General features: G+C 52.7%; 1 protein-coding gene across 1 annotated transcript; it reads right to left on the bottom strand.

Annotated features, from left to right (window-relative positions):
* Nucleotides 1-490: 490 nt before the first annotated feature.
* Nucleotides 491-21066, bottom strand: LOC136305727 (RNA-binding protein FUS-like). Its single transcript, XM_066209039.1, is given in 18 exon segments — nt 491-620; nt 1164-1308; nt 2447-2480; nt 2482-2599; nt 3586-3694; nt 5085-5180; nt 6134-6263; nt 7206-7312; nt 7549-7581; nt 9078-9112; nt 12965-13142; nt 14322-14479; nt 15430-15548; nt 15550-15569; nt 16500-16632; nt 16634-16652; nt 17248-17272; nt 21023-21066. Coding segments are annotated over 18 exon segments (1512 nt in total). The 5' UTR covers nt 21036-21066; the 3' UTR covers nt 491-580.
* Nucleotides 21067-21149: the final 83 nt, after the last annotated feature.

The raw sequence follows: 21149 nt of genomic DNA, 5'->3' as shown, positions 1-21149 counted from the left end.
CCGCCTTGGCCACGCCCCTCATGAATATCCGTGCCTAAACCACGCCCTCAAGATCCATGTATGATCAAACCACGCCCCTTTTGCTAAGCACCAAGCCACGCCCCTTATAAAACCCTAAGCTATCACTGGTCAAGCCACGCCCCTTTATGCTAAATACAACAGCTCAAAATACCACTAAGCCACACCCAGTCCATTTATGGTATTGCCACGCTCGTTATGCAAATTACTTCAGACACGCCCATTTGCACCCTTAAAGGGCCCCATCGTTATTTTTGTGCCCAGCCCTTCGTGACGTCAGCGCCTAACGAGCTCGTTAATGAGCCCCTAATGAGCTGCACGGCCGGAAGTGCCTCATTAATGAGCATTAATGAGCTCACAGCGCAGCCACGCCCCCACCTCCCGTCCCCACCCAATCAGAAGCCGGCCCGAACAAAACTCCTCCCCCAAAATTCCTTTATTGAGGGGGAGGGGCGGGTTAAAAGCGGGGTGGAGCCCGCGGGGGGAGGGGCGGCGGGTGGGGGAGGGGCGGCCAGTACAAAATATGGGGTGGGGGAGGGGCGGGGCGGGGTGGGGGAGGGGCTCAGTAGGGCCGCTCGCGTCGGTCCTGCCGGTGGTCTCCCCTGCGTTGATAATTAACGGCGATTAACGAGTTTTAATTGATTCAGAAAATCCCCCCGTTTTACCCCGGGAATCCCCCAGCCTCAAATTCACGGATTTACCCTCCAAAAAAATCCCGGAATTTCCGTTCTGTCCTCGTTACTTCTCCCCAAAATCGTCCCGTTTCCCCCCAGAACCCCAGGGCTTCACTCCCCTCCCAAAAATCCCGTTTTGCGCCCAAACTGCCCCAAAATCCCGGGGTTTCTCCCCAAATCTCCCGAATTTTCCCAAAATCCCCGTTTTTCCCTCCAAAACCCCTGAATTTGCCCCAAATCCCTGGTTTCGGTCCCCCCCAAATCCTTTCTCCAAAGCCCCCGGAATTTTCCCAAAATCCCCATTATTTTTTTTCCCCCTAAAATCCCCATTTTTCCCCCTTAAAACCCCCCGGAATTTTCCCCAAATCCCATTTTTTCCCCTTAAAACCCCCCGGAATTTTCCCAAGATCCCATTTTTTCCCGAATCCCCTGGAATTTTCCCCAAACCCCCGTTCCCGTGCCCCGCCTCACCTGTTGTCCATCTTGCCGGGCCCGAAGCCGCCGCGGTCGCCGCCTCGGCCGCCCCGGAACCCGCCCCGGTCGCCGCCGCGGCCGCGGAACCCGCCGCGATCGAACCCGCCCCGGCCCCCGCGGCGATCCTCGAACCCGCCGCCACCTGTGGGACAGGTGAGACAGGTGAGACAGGTGAGAACAGGTGAGAACAGGTGAGACACCGACACAGGTAACAGGTGTGTGCGTGTGTGAACCCGCCGCGATCGAACCCGCCCCGGCCCCCGCGGCGATCCTCGAACCCGCCGCCACCTGCGGGACAGGTGAGAACAGGTGAGAACAGGTGAGAACAGGTGAGACAGGTGAGAACAGGTGAGACACCGACACAGGTAACAGGTGTGTGTGTGTGTGAACCCGCCGCGATCGAACCCGCCCCGGCCCCCGCGGCGATCCTCGAACCCGCCGCCACCTGTGGGACAGGTGAGAACAGGTGAGAGCAGGTGAGAACAGGTGAGACAGGTGAGAACAGGTGAGACAGGTGAGACACTGACACAGGTAACAGGTGTGTGTGTGTGTGAACCCGCCGCGATCGAACCCGCCCCGGCCCCCGCGGCGATCCTCGAACCCGCCGCCACCTGCGCGACAGGTAAGAACAGGTGTGCACAGGACAGGTGTGAACAGATAACAGGTATGAACAGGTGAGACAGGACAAGTGTGAACAGATAACAGGTATGAACAGGTGAGACAGAACAGGCGTGAACAGGTGAGACAGGACAGGTGTGAACAGGTGAGACAGGACAGGTGTGAACAGGTGAGACAGGACAGGTGTGCACAGTTAACAGGTGTCCCCAGGTGTGTTCAGGGGCGTGTCCCCAGGTGTGTTCAGGTGTCCCGAGGTGTGTTCAGGGGCGTGTCCCCAGGTGTGTTCAGGTGTGTTCAGGGGCGTGTCCAAAGGTGTGTTTAGGTGTCCCCAGGTGTGTTCAGGTGTGTTTAGGGGCGTGTCCCCAGGTGTGTTCAGGGGCGTGTCCCCAGGTGCGCTGGGGGCGTGTCCTCCCCCGGATCCTTACCCAGGTGTCCCCAGGTGTGTTCAGGGGCGTGTCCCCAGGTGTGTTCAGGTGTCCCCAGGTGTGTTCAGGGGCGTGTCCCCAGGTGTGTTCAGGTGTCCCCAGGTGTGTTTAGGGGCGTGTCCCCAGGTGTGTTCAGGTGTCCCCAGGTGTGTTGAGGTGTGTTTAGGGGCGTGTCCCCAGGTGTGTTCAGGGGCGTGTCCCCAGGTGCGCTGGGGGCGTGTCCCCCCGGATCCTTACCCAGGTGGTTTCCTCCGCGGCCGCCGCCCCCCCCCGGGGTACTTCCCGGCCCCGCCCCCGCCCAGGTGGGGCCCCCCGGGCCCGCCCTCGGGTTTGGGCGCCTTGCACTGGTTGCACTCGTTCCGCCATGAGAAGTTCATGTTCTCACACGCCCTGTGACGTCACGGGTGACGTCAGCGGTGACGTCACTGCGCCGCCGGTGACGTCACACAGAGAACGATCCTTTCCCGGTCCCTTCCCAGTATAACCCAGTATACCCCAGTACAAACCAGTACACCCGTTTGTCACTCACGCGTTGGGGCATTCCCAGTCCCTCCCAGTCCATTCCCAGTATAACCCAGTGTATCCCAGTTCCCCACTCACAGGTTGGGGCATTTCCAGTTCCCTCTCAGTATAACCCAGTATATCCCAGTTCCCTCCCAGTCTATCCCAGTATACCCCAGTATATCCCAGTATACCCCAGTCTGTCACTCACGGGTTGGGGCATTTCCAGTCCCTCCCAGCCCATTCCCAGTATACCCCAGTGTATCCCAGTATATCCCAGTCCCTCCCAGTCCATTCCCAGTATACCCCAGTCCATTCCCAGCCCATTCCCAGGATATCCCAGCATACCCCAGTCCCTCCCAGTATATCCCAGTTCCCCCACTCATGGGTTGGGGCATTCCCAGTCCCTCCCAGTCCATTCCCAGCCCATTCCCCGTATACCCCAGTGTATCCCAGTATCTCCCAGTCCCTCCCAATCCATTCCCAGTCCCTCCCAGTATGTCCCAGTTCCCCACTCACGGGTTGGGGCATTCCCAGCCCATTCCCAGTATACCCCAGTGTATCCCAGTATATCCCAGTCCCTCCCAGCCCATTCCCAGTATATCCCAATCCATTCCCAGTCCCTCCCAGTATCCCCCAGTATCTCCCAGTCCTCCACTCATGGGTTGGGGCATTCCCAGTCCCTCCCAGTCCATTCCCAGTATACCCCAGTATACCCCAGTATATCCCAGTCCCCCACTCACGGGTTGGGGCATTCCCAGCCCATTCCCAGTATACCCCAGTGTATCCCAGTGTATCCCAGTCCCTCCCAGCCCATTCCCAGTATATCCCAGTCCCTCCCAGTCCCTCCCAGTACGTCCCAGTCCCCCACTCACGGGTTGGGGCATTTCCAGTCGCCCGCTCTCTGCTGCGCCCCTCCCCCGCCGGTGAAGCCGCCACGGCCGCCGGAGCCGCCGGAGCCGAACCCGCCGCGGCCCGGGGGGCCTGGAGGGAGAGATCCCGGAGTTTGGGAAAACCGGGAATGGGGGAATGTGGGAATGGGGGAATGGGGGAATGGGGGAATGGGGGAACGCACCCGGCCCGGGGGGCCTGGAGGGAGAGAACCCCGGAGTTTGGGAAAACCGGGAATGTGGGAATGTGGGAATGGGGGAACGCGCCCGGCCCGGGGGGCCTGGAGGGAGAGAACCCCGGAGTTTGGGAAAACCGGGAATGTGGGAATGGGGGAATGTGGGAACCCGCCCGGCCCGGGGGGCCTGGAGGGAGAGAACCCCGGAGTTTGGGAAAACCGGGAATGGGGGAATGTGGGAATGGGGGAATGTGGGAATGGGGGAATGTGGGAACCCGCCCGGCCCGGGGGGCCTGGAGGGAGAGAACCCCGGAGTTTGGGAAAACCGGGAATGTGGGAACCCGCCGCGGCCCGGGGGGCCTGGAGGGAGAGAACCCCGGAGTTTGGGAAAACCGGGAATGTGGGAATGTGGGAATGGGGGAATGGGGGAATGTGGGAATGGGGGAATGGGGGAATAGGGGAATGGGGGAATGGGGGAATGTGGGAATGGGGGAATAGGGGAATGGGGGAATGGGGGAATGGGGGAATGGGGGAATGGGGGAATGGGGGAATGGGGGAACCCGCCCGGCCCGGGGGGCCTGGAGGGAGAGAACCCCGGAGTTTGGGAAAACCGGGAATGTGGGAACCCGCCGCGGCCCGGGGGGCCTGGAGGGAGAGAACCCCGGAGTTTGGGAAAACCGGGAATGTGGGAATGTGGGAATGGGGGAATGGGGGAATGTGGGAATGGGGGAATGTGGGAATGGGGGAATGGGGGAATGGGGGAATGGGGGAACCTGCCCGGCCCGGGGGGCCTGGAGGGAGAGAACCCCGGAGTTTGGGAAAACCGGGAATGTGGGAATGGGGGAATGTGGGAATGAGGGAACCTGCCCGGCCCGGGGGGCCTGGAGGGAGAGAACCCCGGAGTTTGGGGTGAAAAATGGGGAATTTTGGGATGCAAAGGGGAATTCTGGGATGAGAAAGGGGAGAATTTGGGATAGAAGACGTGAGGTTTTCGGGGAAAAAGGGAGAATTTGGGATCGTAAAGGGAAACTGCAGGAGAAGAAGAAATTTCTGGATAAAAAGAGGATTTTTGGGGGTGAAAAGGGGAGGTTTTGGGGTGGAAAAAGGGAATTTTGGGATAAAAGGGGTGATTTTTGGGGGTGAAAAAAGATTTTGGGGTGGAAAAAAGGAATTTTTGTATTAAATAAAGGGAATTTCGGGATAAAAAGGGATCTCTGGGATAAGAAAGGCGTTTTCTGGGGTGAAAAAAGCGGATTTTAGGACAAAAACGGGGATTTTGGGGTGAAAACCGGGGATTTTGGGTCTCACCTCCCCGGCCACGGCCGCGGCCGCCGCCGCCCCGGGTGAAATCCGCGCGGCGAGTGGCGAAGGAGACCTTGATGGGATTCCCAGAGAATTCCTTGCCTGGAAAACAACAAAAAACGGGAATTTTGGGGGGAAAACAGAGTGAGGAAAACGGGAAGGGCGAGGGGGAAAACGGGGAAAAAAATTAACAGGGAAACGGAAGGGAAAGAGAAGAAAAAAAAGGCAAAAAAAAAGAAGGAAAAGAGAAGGAAAAATTAAATTTTGGGGGAAAAAAAAGGAAAAATCAAATTTTGGGGGAAAAAAGAAGGAAAAACTAAATTTGGGGGGAAAAGAAAAAGAAAAATTAAATTTGGGAGGAAAAGAAAAGGAAAAATTAAATTTTGGGGAAAATGGGTTTTTTTGACGGGCGAGGAGATTTTGTAGAAAAGAAGTTTTGGGGAGAGAGGACTTTGGGAATAAAACAACAGGAATTTTGGGGTAAAAAGTAGGAATTTTAGGAATAAAGACCAGGAATTTTGGGGACAAAACCCAGGATTTTGGGGTGAAAAGAGCAGGAATTTTGGGGTGGAAAGAGCAGGAATTTTGGGGATAAAAAGCGGGAATTTTGGGGTGAAAAGAGCAGGAATTTTGGGGATGAAAAGCGGGAATTTTGGGGATAAAGAGCGGGAATTTGGGCTTTAGGATGGGAATTTTGAGGTGGAAAGAGCAGGAATTTGGGGTGGAAAGAGCAGGAATTTCAGGGTAGAAAAGCAGGAATTTTGGGATAAAGAGCGGCAATTTGGGCTTTAGGATGGGAATTTTGGGGTGGAAAAGAGCAGGAATTTTCGGGATGAAAAGCGGAAATTTTGGGATAAAGAGCGGGAATTTGGGGATTAGGATGGGAATTTTGAGGTGGAAAGAGCAGGAATTTTGGGGACGAAAAGTGGGAATTTTGGGGATGAAAAGCAGGAATTTTGGGGCGAAAAGAGCAGGAATTTTTGGGGTGGAAAGAGCGGGAATTCTGGGATAAAGAGCGGGAATTTGGGGGTTAGGACGGGAATTCTGGGACTGACCATCGAACCAGTCGATGGCGGCCTTGGCCGAGGGCGGGTCGTCGAAGGACACGGTGGCCTCGCCCTTGAGCTTGCCGGTCTCGCGGTCGGTGTACAGATTGATCATGGGCTGGCCCGTCTTCTTGTTGGTCTGCGGAGTGACCACTGACCGCTGAGTGACCACTGACCACTGAGTGACCACTGAGTGACCACTGACCGACCCCCGACCACTGAGTGACCCCAACGAGCTGTGAGACCCGAGTGACCCCGAGTGACCCCACACTGATCATGGGCCAGCCCGTCTTCTTGTTGGTCTGTGGAGTGACCACTGACCGCTGAGTGACCGCTGAGTGACCGCTGAGTGACCACTGAGTGACCACTGACCGACCCCCGACCACTGAGTGACCCCAACGAGCTGTGAGACCCGAGTGACCCCGAGTGACCCCACACCGATCATGGGCTGGCCCGTCTTCTTGTTGGTCTGCGGAGTGACCACTGACCGCTGAGTGACCGCTGAGTGACCGCTGAGTGACCACTGAGTGACCACTGAGTGACCACTGACCGACCCCCGACCACTGAGTGACCCCAATGAGCTGTGAGACCCGAGTGACCCCGAGTGACCCCACACTGATCATGGGCTGGCCCGTCTTCTTGTTGGTCTGCGGAGTGACCACTGACCGCTGAGTGACCGCTGAGTGACCAGTGAGAGCTGAGTCTCTCACCTGTTCCTAAGGGTGTCCCTCACCTGGCCCAGGTGTCCCCAGGTGTATTTTAGGTGTCTCAGGTGTGTCCCTCACCCGTCCCAGGTGTGTCCCCAGGTGTCCCCAGGTGTATTTTAGGTGTCCCCAGGTGTCCCAGGTGACCCCAGGTGTATTTTAGGTGTCCCCAGGTGTCCCAGGTGACCCCAGGTGTATTTTAGGTGTCCCCAGGTGTCCCCAGGTGTATTTTAGATGTCCCCAGGTGTCCCCAGGTGTCCCCAGGTGTCCCCAGGTGTCCCCAGGCGTGTCCAGGTGTCCCCAGGTGTGTCCCAGCTGTCCCCAGGTGTCCCAGGTGTGTCCAGGTGTCCCCCTCACCTGGCCCAGGTGTGCCTCACCTTGATGATCCCGATCTGTTTGAAGTAATCGGCCACGGACTCGATGGTGACGTTCTCGCCCAGCCCCTGCACGAAGATCGTGTTGTTGTCCGAGTTGTCCTGCTCACCTGCCGGTTCGTTCATTAATTAATTACCGCTAATTAGCATGAATTACGGATCATCAACCCAGGCCAATCACCCCCCGGCGCTCGGAAATGGCCGCCAGGCCCCTCCCCCACACCGCAGTGGTGGTGTCCCGCTCACCTGCCGGCTCGTTCATTAATTAATAACCGCTAATTAGCACTAACTGCCGACCCCAAGCGCCGATTAACTCTCGTTAATCACCCATTAATTAGCGGATTACCTGGGTCGTGCCGCGGCCCCTGGTCCCGGGGTCCTGTCCAGGCCACACATGGAAAACAAACACAGCCCCGCGTCATGCAAATGAGGGGGCGGGGCCTGGGCGTGACCAGCCCAGGCCCCGCCTCCTCCGCCCTCCCGGACACGCCCCTTTCCCCGGCCCCCTCCCCCGGCCCCGCCTTGGGGGCAAAAATCCCCAAATTTGGCACCAAAATCCTCCGGTTTTTTTCAATTTTTTTTTCCCTTTTTTTCACCTTTTCCCAGCCGGGAATTCCCGTTCCGGAAGTTTCTCCCCAAAAAGGCTCCGGAGACGCCGAGTTCTCCTTTTTTTTTCCTCCTTTTTTCCCTCCTTTTCCTTTTTTTCCTTTTTCTCCTCCTTTTTTTTCGTTTTTCTCCATTTTTTCCCTCATTTTTCTCCATTTTTTCCTCATTTTCCTTTCTCTCCTTTTCCTGTTTTTCCTCATTTTTTCTCCATTTTTCCTCATTTTCCCCTTATTTTCCTCCGTTTTTCCTCATTTTCCTCCATTTTTCCTCATTTTTTCTCCATTTTCCCCATATTTTTCCTCATTTTTCCCCGTTTCCCCTCAATTTCTTCCCCAACTCTTCTCGGACTCAAACCACGCATCGTTTTTTAATTTTTCCCTTTCCCCCTCCAAAAAAAAACCCCCAACCCCCACCCAACCCCTCCCCCAGCGAAGCCCCGCTGGGAATCGGGCTGAACCTCGGGGATTTGGGAAAAAGCACCAACTTCCCGGTTTTTTGGGGTTTTTTTTCCCAGTTTTTTTGGGATCCACTGCAGCTCCAAACTCCTTCCCCCCCAAATTTTAATTTTTTTTTTTTTGGGGGGGGGTGGGCGGTGAATTTTTCACCTTTTTTCTCTCTTTTTTTTCCCCTTTTTTCTCCTTTTTTTCCCCTTTTTTTTCCCCTTTTTTTTCCTTTTTTTTCCACCAGAAATTCCACCAAAAACCTCAAGGTCACCGGCGCTTTTCGTTTTCACGACTCCCCCAAAAACTCCTCGGATTCGGGGTTTTCCCCCCAAAAACACCAAACCTGAGATTTTTTTTTCACTCTTTTTCTTTTTCCACACATGCAGCGGTTTTTTTTTTTTCCTTTTAACCAAAAAATCACCTTTTTTTTGGTTTTTTTTTTTTCCATTTTCACCCTCATCCCTCCCCTCCCAACCAAAAAAAAAAACCAACCACCGTTTTTTCCTCATTTTCCCACCATTTTTTCCCAGAAACCATCGGGTTCTGTTTTTTTTTTTTATTCCCTTCAATTTTTTTGTTTCTTTTTTTACACCTGAATTCCATTCCTGGAGAGGAAGGGGGGGAAAGTTTTTTTTTTTCCCTCCTCCTCCCTTCCCACCTTTTAAAATTCCTCCCGCCCAGGAAAAATGGGGGAAAAAATACCAAAAAATAAAATAAAATTAAAAAAAACCTTTTTTTTTTTTTTTTCTTTGCCTCAAATTCATTTTTTTTGTTTTTTTTTTTTAAATCATTTTTGGGCTCGAAACCTCAAATTTTTGGGACTTACCACCGAATTTATTGAAGCCACCACGCTCACCACCGCTGAGGAGATAAATTAGAAGATAATCAGGAATTTTGGAACCCCTGCCTAAAACCTCTGGGAACACTGGCAAAAAAAACTCCGAATTCGGGGGGTTTTTCCTTTTTTTTTTGGGAGAAAATCCCAATTTTTGGGGCTTTTCTTGGGGTTTTTTGAATTTTTTTTCGGTTTTTTTCATTTTTTGGGTGTTTTTTTTTTTTTTCCTCGCCGCCGACGCTTTTTCCTCCTGGATGCAGCAAAGTTGGGATTCAGCCCAAAATTCAGGAAAATGAAAAAAAAAAAAAAATCTTTTTTTTTTTTCCCATTTTTTCCACTCCCTCCTCCTGGATTTTTCTCCCCCTCCTCGCCCCCTGAGCGTTTCCAGTGGTTAAAAATTAAAAATTTTTTGGGGTGTTTTTTTTTTTTTTTTGCCCTTTTCTGCCTTTTTTTTTTTTTTAATTTTTTTTTTTTTTTGAGGCGGATTTTTTTGTCGCTGCTTTTTATTTTTTTTGTGTCACACCTGCAGCACACAAAAGGCAGAGGTTGGTCAAACAGGCACAACAAGACCCCCCCAAAGCTCCCCCCAGAAATACTCACCTGGAGCCCCCAAAGCGCCTTTCTCCACCCAAAAACCGGCGGCAGAAACCCCAACGACCGCCCCGACTCCGCCGCTTTTCACACCGTTTTTACACCTTTTTGCCACCAATTTTCCCCTTTTTTTTACACTTTTTTCTCTTTTTTTCCCTCAATTTTCCCTTTTTTTTTCAGATGTTTTTTTCCACCAGTTTTTCCCCTTTTTTTTACACTTTTTTTACACTTTTTTTCTCTTTTTCTCCTCATTTTTCCCTTTCTTTTCCGGCATTTTTTGCCACCAGTTTTTACCCTTTTTTTACACTTTTTTACACTTTTTTTATCTTTTTTTTTTTTTCCTCAATTTTCCCTTTTTTTTCTGGCGTTTTTCCACCAACTTTCCCCTTTTTTTTACACTTTTTTCCTCAATTTTCCCTTTTTTTTCCGGCGTTTTTTTTCCACCAGTTTTTCCCCCTTTTTTTACACTTTTTTTCCCTCATTTTTCTTTTTTTTTTTTTTCAGGTGTTTTTTTCCACCAGATTTTTCCCCTTTTTTTACACTTTTTTCCTCTTTTTTTCCTCAATTTCCCCCTTTTTTTCCGGCGTTTTTTTCCACCAGTTTTTCCCCTTTTTTTACACTTTCTTACACTTTTTTTCTCTTTTTCTCCTCATTTTTCCCTTTCTTTTCCGGCATTTTTTGCCATCAGTTTTTACCCTTTTTTTACACTTTTTTTCTCTTTTTTCCCCTCAATTTTCCCTCTTTTTTTGAGGTGTTTTTTTCCACCAGTTTTTCCCCTTTTTTTTACACTTTTTTCCCTTTTTTTCCTCATTTTTCCCTTTATTTCTGGCATTTTTTTCCACCAGTTTTTCCCCCTTTTCTTTTCTTTGTTTCCTCATTTTTCCCTTTTTTTTTTTTTCTGGCGTTTTTTTCCACCAGTTTTTCCCCTTTTTTTAACACTTTTTTCCCCTCATTTTTCCTTTTTTTTCCAGTTTTTTCCACCAAGTTTTCCTTCCTTGTTTTTAAATTTTTTACATTTCCCCACCTTCGGCTTTTTCCTTCCCTGTTTTACCATTTTTTACCCTTTTCATTTTTACCATTTCCCCTTTTTTTGGGTTTTTTTCCCCCAAGTTTTACCATTTCTCTTCACTTTTTACATATATATATTTTTTTTTTCTATTTTCCCTCTTTTTCTTTACACTTTTTTAACCGTTTCTTCACCATTTTCCACTTTCAAACCGCCTCAAACCATCCTCACCTTTCTCCTTTTTACCACTTTCAACCCTTTTATTTCCTTTTTTTTTATTTAAATCTTTTTTTTTTCGACCCTTTTGAACCCGTTTTGTTTCTTTTTTTTTGGCTTTTTCCACCGTTTTTCACCATTTTCAAGCACCGGGGACACCAAAATCTCCTCACCAGCGACACCAAACCTTCCAAATCCGGCGGATTTTCCCGCAAAATCCACTTTTCCTTTATTTTTAAACCACTTTTTACCCTTCGCTTGGACTTTAACCCGTTTTCTCTCTGCAGCGACCCCGAAACGCACCAAGTTGGGATTTTCTTTTTCCGTATTTTTTTTTTCCCCGTTTTTTTTTTTTCTCCCCTAAATTCCACCAGTTCCAAGATTTTTAGGGGATTTTTCTCCGTTTCTGTTTTTTTTTCCCTGTATTTTTTTTTTTCCCAAATTCCCACCTTTTTAATTTGCTTTTTCACCTGGAAATTTCACCTTTTTCCTTCAATCGGGTTCTTTCCCTACGTTTCACTTTTTTTTTCCCTTTTTAACCCCAAATCCACCTTTTGTGGTTTTTTTTTCATATTTTTCCTTCTCATTCCACTTTTCCCTTTAAGTATTTTGCCCAAAATTCACACTTTTTAAAAACATATTTCCAACCGTTTTTTCAGGGTTTTTTTATCCTAAATTCCACCTTTTTCTCTCAGGATTTTTCCCAAATTCCACCTTTTTAATCCAGTTTTTTTCCCCCTGCGGGACCAGAGGCTGCAGGTGACCTTGGCAACATTTTTTTCCATTTTTTCCTTCCCCAAAACTCCGTTTTTTCTAATTTTTTCCACCTTTTTCTTACCCAAACCTCCGTCATTTTTTCACCTCTCACCATTTTCACTACCAAAAACCCGTTTGGGTTTTTTTTTCCAGTTTTTCCACCTTTTTCCTTTCCCGAAACCTTTTTTTTTCCCTTTTCCTTTTCCATTTTGTTTTCCAAAAAAACCCATTTCTCCTTTTTAACATTCCCCCAAAAAACTCCCGTTTCCTCTCGTTTTTCCACCTTTTTTTCCCCCAAAATCCATTTTTTCCACCTTTTTTCCCCAATTCTCTCCCCAAAAATCCTTTTTTTTTCCCACCGTTCTCCAGTTCGGTTCTTTTAACCCTCAAAAATCCTTTTTTTTTCCCTTAAAAACCAGTTTTTCTCCCCCAAAACTCCCGTTTCTCCACCTTTTCCTTCCCAAAAACCACCATTTTTGGCATCTCTTCCTTCCTAAACCCTCCAAATCTTGACCGTTTCCCCCAGGTTTTCCCCATTTCCCAATTTTTCCCTTTTCCCCCCAATTTTTCCCCAATTTTCCCCATTCCCCAATTTTCCTCATTTCCCCCCAATTTCCCCCAATTTTCCCCTAATTTTCCTCTTTTTTCCCCCCAATTTTCCTCATTTTGCCCCAACTTCCCCCAATTTTCCTCATTTCCCAATTTTCTCCCATTCTTCCCCGTCCTTTCTCCCAATTTTCCCTATTTCCCCCAATTTTCCTCATTTTCTCCCAATTTCCCTCCAATTTTTCCCCACTTTCTCCCCCCAATTTTCCTATTTTCCCTCAATTATTTTCCTCATTTTCCCCAATTTCCCTCCAATTTCCTCCCAATTTTCCCCCAATTTTCCTCCTTTTCCTCCATTTTTTCCCTCATTTTCCCTTCATTTTCCCCCTAATTTTCCTCATTTTCTCCCAACTTCCCTCCAATTTTCCCCCAAATTTTTCTCCAATTTTCTCCCAATTTCCCTCCCAATTTCCCCCATTTTTTCTCCCAATTTTCCCCCAATTTTCCTTATTCTTTCGGAATTTTCCTCCAATTTTCTCCCAATTTCCCTCCAATTTTCCTCCAATTTTCCCCCAAATTTCTCCCAAATTTCCCCCAATTTTCCCCCGCTTTCCCCTCGCCTCCTCCGCAGCCTCTCCCCGTTTCCTCCGCCCCGTGCCCCTTTCCCGTCTCCTCCCCGCCCAGCCCTCGGCGCGGCCGTCCCTCCCGCGGCCCCGCCCGGCGTTTCCGGCGCGTCCCCGCCCGGCGTTCCCGGGCCACTCACCCCATGGAGGCGCCGCGGGCGCCGCGGGAGCCGCGGGAGCCGCGCTCGAAGCCGCCGCGCGAGCCGAAGGCGCCGCGGCCGCGGCTGCGCTCGGGGGGCGCCGAGGAGCCGTAGCCGCCGCCGGCCTCGGCGTAGCCCCCCGAGCTCAGGGAGCCGCCGTCCTGCCCGTAGCTGCTGGCTGGGAAACGGGGAGAGACGACGGGATTAGGGGGGCGGGACACCGGGAAAAACGGGATTAGGGGGGCGGGACACCGGGAAAAAACGGGATTAGGGGGGCGGGACACCGGGAAAAACGGGATTAGGGGGGCGGGATACCGGGAAAAATGGGATTAGGGGGGCGGGATACCGGGAAAAACGGGATTAGGGGGGGCGGGACACCGGGAAAAAACGGGATTAGGGGGGGCGGGATACCGGGAAAACAACGGGATTAGGGGGGCGGGACACCGGGAAAACAACGGGATTAGGGGGGGCGGGAATTGGGGAAAAATGGGATTAGGGGAGTGGGGATACTGGGAAAAACGGGATTAGGGGGGCGGGAATACCGGGAAAAATGGGATTAGGGGGCGGGAATACCGGCGGGAAAACGGGATTAGGGGAGCGGGGATACCGGGAAAAAACGGGATTAGGGGGGGCGGGAATACCGGGAAAACCACGGGATTAGGGGAGCGGGGATACCGGGAAAAAACGGGATTAGGGGGGCGGGAATACCGGGAAAACAACGGGATTAGGGGAGCGGGGATACCGGGAAAAAACGGGAGATTTGGGCAACACGCGGCAGGTTTGGAGCCGAATCCCCCAGATTGTAAATCTGACAGACCCCGCCCCAATGGGACAGACCCCGCCCCCAATGTGACAGACCCCGCCCCAATGGGACAGACCCCGCCCCCAATGTGACAGACCCCGCCCCCAATGTGACAGACCCCGCCCCCAATGTGACAGACCCCGCCCCCAATCTGACAGACCCCGCCCCGAATTCTGCAGATTCTGCCCCAAATCTCGCAGGTTTTGCGCCAAATCCAAGGAATCCCGGACTAAATCCGGGAAATTCTGCCCCAGATTCCAAGGATTCCGCCCCCAAATCCGCGGAATTCGGGACGAAATCCCGGAGACGGCCGATTCTGACCCCAAACTCCGCGTTTTTTCGCCCCAAATCCCGGGATTTTTCCGGGAACGTCGCTCCCATCCCCCGGAGCTGTCCCGGCCCCGCCGGCCGTGGCTCGGGGCGCGCCGCAGCACGACCCCAAACCCCCCAAACTTCCCGGTTTCACCCCAAAACGGGCCGATTCCGGCGCCGGTTTTGCCCGAACTCCGCGTTTTTTGCCCCAAATCCCGGGATTTTTCCGGGAACGTCGCTCACATCCGCCGGAGCTGTACTGGCCCTGCTGGCTGTAGCTCGGCGGCGGGTTGTAGGAGGACTGCTGGCTGTAGCTCTGCTGGTTGTAGCCGCCGCTCTGTTGGTTGTAGCCGCCGCTCGGCGCTTGGCCGTAGCTGGAGCTGCCGGAGCCGCTGCCGTAGCTGGGGAAGGGAAAAAAAAAAAACGGGAAATCGGACCAAAATCCAGGGAATTCAGCCCAAAAAACGGCAGGGATGGACAGAAAACACACGGGATTAACCCAAAAAAACGGGAATTCACCAAAAATCACCCAATGAGGACGGGAAATGCCGGGAGGGCGGCCTGGAATGAGATCGGAACCAAAACAGCCGGAATTGACCCAAAATAACCGGGATTTGCCCCGAATCCAGGGAATTCAGCCCAAAATCCGGCAGGGATGGACAAAAAACACGGGGAATATCCGCAAAAAACGGGAATTCACTAAAAACCGCTGAGAATTAGACACGAAACCCGGGAATTCAGCCCCAAATGAGCTGGGAATTGAGCAAAACCAGCCGGAATTCACCCCAAATAACCGGGCTTTGCTCAAAAACCCGGGAATTCAGCCCAAACCACCTGGAATTCACCTCGTGGCTGGTATTAGTTAATTAACAGCTCATTAATTACCTGCTGGACACACAGAGGGCTGGGAATACCCGTGGGAAGAGAAGGTTTGGGGTCACCGGGGGCGACTGATCCGGGGTTTGCCGTTATTGCTTTGAGATTAACGTAACCCACGGATCGCTAATCACTAACGCTAATTAATTAATGGCTCATTAATTACCTGGCACACACAGAGGGCTGGCAATACCCGGGGGGGGAGGAGCTTTGGGGTCACCGGGGGCGACTGATCCCGGGTTTGCCGTTATTGCTTTGAGATTAACGTAACCCACGGATCGCTAATTATTAATGCTAATTAATTAACGGCTCATTAATTACCTGGCACACACAGAGGGCTGGCAATACCCGGGGGGGAGGAGCTTTGGGGTCACCGGGGGCGACTGATCCCGGGTTTGCCGTTACCGGGTCGGGGTTCACGCCCCCCGCGGATCGCTAATGGCTATCGCTAATTAATTAAGGGCAGGCTAATTACCTGGCGGAGGCGGAGGCGGCGGCGGGGGGCTGGGAGTAGCCGGGGTAGGACGAGCTCTGGCCGTAGGTGCCCTGGGAGCTCTGGCCGGAGCCGAAGCCGCCCGAGCCGTACGAGGGGGGGAGCCGCCGGCGCCGAGTAACCTGCGCCCAAAGGGCCGGAGTTGGGACGGCAACGACGGGAAAACCGCGGGAATTGGGGCGGGAACGACGGGAAAAACGGGAATTGGGGATGGGAAAACCGCGGGAATTGGGACGGGAAAACCGCGGGAATTGGGGACGGGAACAACGGGAATTGGGGCGGGAAAACTGCGGGAATTGGGGCGGGAAAACTGCGGGAATTGGGGACGGGAAAACTGCGGGAATTGGGGCGGGAAAACTGCGGGAATTGGGGCGGGAAAACCGCAGGAATTGGGGACGGGAACGACGGGAAAAACGGGAATTGGGGTGGGAAAACCGCGGGAATTGGGATGGGAAAACTGCGGGAATCGGGACGGGAAAACCGCGGGAATTGGGGCGGGAAAACCGCGGGAGTTGGGGCGGGAAAACTGCGGGAATTGGGATGGGAACGACAGGAATTGGGGACGGGAAAACTGCGGGAATTGGGACGGGAACGACAGGAATTGGGGACGGGAAAACTGCGGGAATTGGGGCAGGAACAACTGCGGGAATTGGGACGGGAACGACGGGAAAAACGGGAATTGGGGCGGGAAAACTGCGGGAATTGGGATGGGAACGACAGGAATTGGGGACAGGAAAACTGCGGGAATTGGGACGGGAAAACTGCGGGAATTGGGATGGGAAAACTGTGGGAATTGGGACGGGAACGACGGGAATTGGGGACGGAAAAAATGCGGGAATCGGGGATGGGAACACCGGGAGTTGGGGACGGGAACACCGGGAGTTGGGGACGGGAAAAGGGAATTTTCCAGCAGCTCTGGGCTCAGTTTTGGGGATTTCAGGGCAGTTTTGGGCACAAAGCTGCCGATTTCGGGCACGGTGGGATACAAGCACGGGGATTTCGGATCAAAGCGCGGGGATTTTTGTTCCTCCCGGGTTTCCGGGAGCACTGACCGCTCTGGCCCTGGCCGTAGGAGGAGCCGTAGCCGCCCTGGCCGTAGGCCGTGTCCGAGCTCTGGCCGTAGCCGCCGTAGCTCTGCTGCGAGTAGCTCTGGCCGCCGCCCTGCGAGTAGCTCTGGCTGGGGGGGCGCGGGGTAGGCGCCGTAACTGGGGGGGAAGGGCCAAAGCTGGGTTAAAATCCCCGCGGAATTCCCGCCCAATTCCCACACAATTCCCGAGGAATTCCCACGGAATTCCCACGCAATTCCCGCCCAATTCCCACACAATTCCCGCGGAATTCCCGCCCAATTCTCGCCCAATTCCCGCTGAGTTCCCGCCCAATTCCCCCACAATTCCTGTGGAATTCCCCCACAATTCCTGCCCAATTCCCCCACAATTTCCGAGAAATTCCCACCCAATTCCCCCCACAATTCCCGTCTGATTCACCCGCAATTCCCGCCCGGTTCCTGCGGAATTCCCACCCAATTCCCGCGGAATTCCTGCGGAATTCCCCCACAATTCCCATCCAATTCCCCCCGCAATTCCCGCGGAATTCCCCCACAATTCCCACCCAATCCCGTCCAATCCCCCCCGCAATTCCCATGGAATTCCCCCCTCAATCCCCCCACAATTCCCGCCCGGTTCCCACGGAATTCCCGCCCGATTCCCCCACAATTCCCACCCAATTCCCGCGGAATTCCCGCCCAATTCCCGCAGAATTCCCGCGGAATTCCCGCCCCGTCCCGGCGGCCCCGGCTCGTACCTCTGCGTCGCCGTCTGGCTGTAATCTGCGGAGGGAACCCAGAACCGCCGTCAGCCCGGCAGGAACTCGCTCCCAGGAGCCCCGCCCCCCCCCCGAGCTCGTTACGCGCCTGCTAATTAACCCGGCAACGCTTAATGAAGCCCCTCGGGCCGTTAACGAACGGGATTAACGACCGGCGTCGCCCTGGATTCCCCGACGACGGGAAAACGACTCGCGGAGGAAACGGCAAAAAAACCCGTCGTGGACCCGACCCCCTTGGCTCGAGTCATCGATGAGGGAGGGATTAATTACCCAACGCTCCGAATAATTAATCAGCAAACGCTCCCCGGTTATTACGAGAGCAATGACAAAGGAAACAGCAGAAATATTCGGGAATTAACCCCACTAATTGAAGTCATTAATTAGCTAACGAAGGGCTTTGAAACGGCCGGTTACTCTTTAATTACAAAGAGCTTAAAAAGTCGTTAAAAGAATATTTTAATTGTGGAAAAAGCAGCAAAACCACCTCGGCGTTTAATTGAAATTATTAATTGAAGTTATTAATTGAAGTTATTAATTAAAGTTATTAATTAAGGGGCTTCCAGATAAATCTGCTTTCCTCCGTTCGTTAAATACGAAATAACGGTCTAACGAGCGCTTCGTTTCCGGGAGTCAACGCAGCACTCGACCCCCTTAATTAACGCTACGGGTCATTAACGAAGCGGCGCTAATTGGAAACTGAACCGCCGAACGCCTTGAAACGACTCGGGGGCGGTTTTTGGTCTCCTCCGTCGTTAAACGCTTGGAATCAAATTAATTCCCCGCGTGCCCTCGGTCGCGGACGCGACAATCGGAATTAAAGATCCAGCAGGGAAATCTCGCCGATTAATTCAACTATCGGTAAAATTATCTGCGACTAATTAATTACAGCTCATTAAACACCTTAATGCTCAGGCATTTCTTTCGTATGATCAGTTACTGATTGACTGATTTAATTAAAAAATTAAGCCCAAAAATATCCGCACAAGATCTCCACTTATTTCAGGGTTTCAGCTATTAACGAGGTGATTTCTGCTATTAATGAAATGATTTCAGCTATTAATGAGGTGATTTCAGCTATTAACGAGGTGATTTCTGCTATTAATGAAATGATTTCAGCTATTAATGAGAGGATTTCAGCTCTTAATGAAGAAATTTCAACTATTAATGAGGGAATTTCAGTATTAACAAGGTGATTTCAGCTATTGAGAGGATTTCAGCTATTAACGAGGTGATTTCTGCTGTTAATGAGGTGATTTCAGCTATTAATGAGGTGATTTCAGCTATTAATGAGGTGATTTCAGCCATTAACGAGGGGATTTCAGCTATTAACGAGGAGATTCCAGCTATTAACGAGATGATTTCAGCCATTAATGAGGGGATTTCAGCTATTAACGAGGTGCCGTTAATTAAAACAAAAACCAATCAACGCACCTTGAGATGGCCAGCTCTCCTGAGCGCTAATGAATCCCTTTAATTAAGCCCATCCTCACAGCGCTAATTACCAACAACAACCACCTTCCGATAAACCGATTGACCGCCCCTCAAAAGCGTCTTCCAATCAATAAACAACCCCGAGCGACCCGGAACGAACGAGTTAATAAATTATTAACGGATTAATAATTAGCACTGCCGCACGTTATTAGCTGTTTTTGCTAAACCGCTTTTCATTGGAAAGAAAGGAAAAAATTAAAACCGCAAGGAGGAAAAAATTTCAACGCTCGAAAGGCGCGAAAACGCTTCCTACTGAAGAAATCAATTCATTAGCGCGACCAGTTATTAACGGGAAGCGGCTAATTAGGGGAGCTTAATTAAAACCGCCTCCAAACCGACCCGTTTTGCTCATTTAATCAGGAAACGCCGAGTCGGGTTTGGGCTTTTCGGGGCAGAGAAAAGCCGAACCTCGGCGCGAAACCGGAGCGCCTTCGGGCTGTTTGTTCACCCGACGGCAGCGAATCCCCGCTCAAGGGCGGAAAACGCCCACGCAGATTGATCGATTTTAATTAGCAAAAAATGGAAATTAAGGGGAATTCGATCCTTGGGCCTCGAGGCCCCCGCGGGCTCAGCGCAACCAAGAGGGTCTAAAATCGCGGTTTTACAGCAAATCTCCCCCTCGGAGAGCGAGCCAGAGTTTGAATTTCAGTCCTGACGGGCTATAAAAAAACAACAATTGGCACAAATTTCATTGTTCAGGCCGAAAAAACCTCAAGGGGGAAGTTCAAATTCCCCCCTCGGGCGCCGCTCAACAAAGGCGGGTGTGGGAGCACACGGTGCCTACAGCGAAAAAAGCCTCTAAAAAGCGGAGGGAAATCAACGAATTAAACAATTTACACGTGAAATGAGAAGAGAAATCTAAATGGAAGTGTTTAGGTGTTAAAACCAAAAGCGAATTATCAAACGCCCCCTCAGGCTTCGCCTTAACAAAAGGAGGGCCGGGCGGGGGGGGAGGAGGATTTGGAGGGTCAAAAACCTGCATTTACCATCAAATTCCCCCAAAAAGTGACATCAATAGCACAATATAACACAAATTTCACTATAAAACTTTGTATTTCACTAAAACACGGGAAAATTCCCCTCAGAAATCCACAACAAAGCGCGCGGGGGGGGCGGGGGAACTCAACCCTCCCTCCTCATCACGACACGGCGGCTTTTAACCGCGGGGCACTTTTTACCGCCGAAGCCGAAGTTTGCAGGTTTCGTTCTTTACTGTATTTGATTTATTTCGCTTTTAATCCGATTTATCTGGGGTTTAATGGGCTCTGACGGGCTCCGATCGACAGGAAGGACCCGGATGTGGCACTGCGGCAGCGGCGCCGCGCATGCGCCGCGCGCGCAAAATGGCGGCGGTGGCGCAGAGGCGAAGCCACAAAATGGCGGGCGGGGAAACCCCCCCCAACCCCCCCGAAACAACGGCGAAATTCTCTCAAAATCCCCTCAAAATCCCGGAGATTTCATTCAAAACTGACGTTTTCCGCGTTAAAATGGGGGGTTCCGGGTTAACCTTGCTCGCCGCCGCAGGCGCGGGGCAGGCGGGCGCGGCGCTTTGTTCGGCCCCCGCCCCGTCCGCGGCGCTTCCAGCGGGAAAAACGCGCCGGAAAAAAGCGGCCGAAATGAAATCCGCGGTTGGGGGCTTAGGATCGAGGCGTTTACCCGCGCTAAGGCGGGGATATACTGAGAGAAAAACGGGAAAAGATGACTTAAATATAAAAAAAAAAAACCCCAAAAGCCAGGCGTGGCGGAAACGCAGCGGCATCGAACCACGCACAGCCCCGGCGGCGCGCGGAGGGCACCAAACCCCCCAATGAAACCAAGCTCCAAGCACGGCAATTAGCGAGGAGGCGGCCGTTTAAAAGCTCGGTAGGCACCAAGGACACGCGCCAGGCCGCAACCCCCCTCAGGATCCGCTCCCGGAGCGCCCGGAGCGCCGCGGCGCCCGCTCCCCCCGAGCCCGGCGCTTCAGGAGGAGCTCCCCGGGACTCGGAGGGGTCGGGGGTCCCTCCCCGGGACTCGGAGGGGTCGGGGCTCCCTCCCCGGGGCTCGGGGGGGTCGGGGGGTCCCTCCCCGGGGCTCGGGGGGGGTCCGGGGCTCCCTCCCGGAGGGGTCGGGGCTCCCTCCCCGGGGCTCGGAGGGGTCGGGGGCTCCCTCCCCGGGGCTCGGGGGGGTCCGGGTCTCCCTCCCCGGAGGGGTCGGGGGCTCCCTCCCCGGGGCTCGGGGCTCCCCGCCCGCCGGTAAAGGGGGCTCCGGGGCCGGCCGGTACCGTTGGAGGCCATGGCGGTGCCGCGCGCTCCGCGTCCGCTCCACGTGGCGCGCCGACTGCGCCCCGCGCGCGCCCGCCCCGCCCTTTTATGGCCTCGCCCGGCGCGTCCCACCCGCGCGCCCCGGGG

The sequence above is a fragment of the Chamaea fasciata genome, unplaced genomic scaffold, assembly GCF_029207755.1.
Source record: "Chamaea fasciata isolate MVZ Bird 193981 ecotype frontalis unplaced genomic scaffold, bChaFas1.0.hap1 SCAF_611, whole genome shotgun sequence".
NCBI classification, from domain to species: Eukaryota; Metazoa; Chordata; class Aves; order Passeriformes; family Sylviidae; genus Chamaea; species Chamaea fasciata.
The sequence above is the reverse complement of the archived record's forward strand: the minus strand, read 5'-3'. Positions and strand labels throughout refer to the sequence as shown.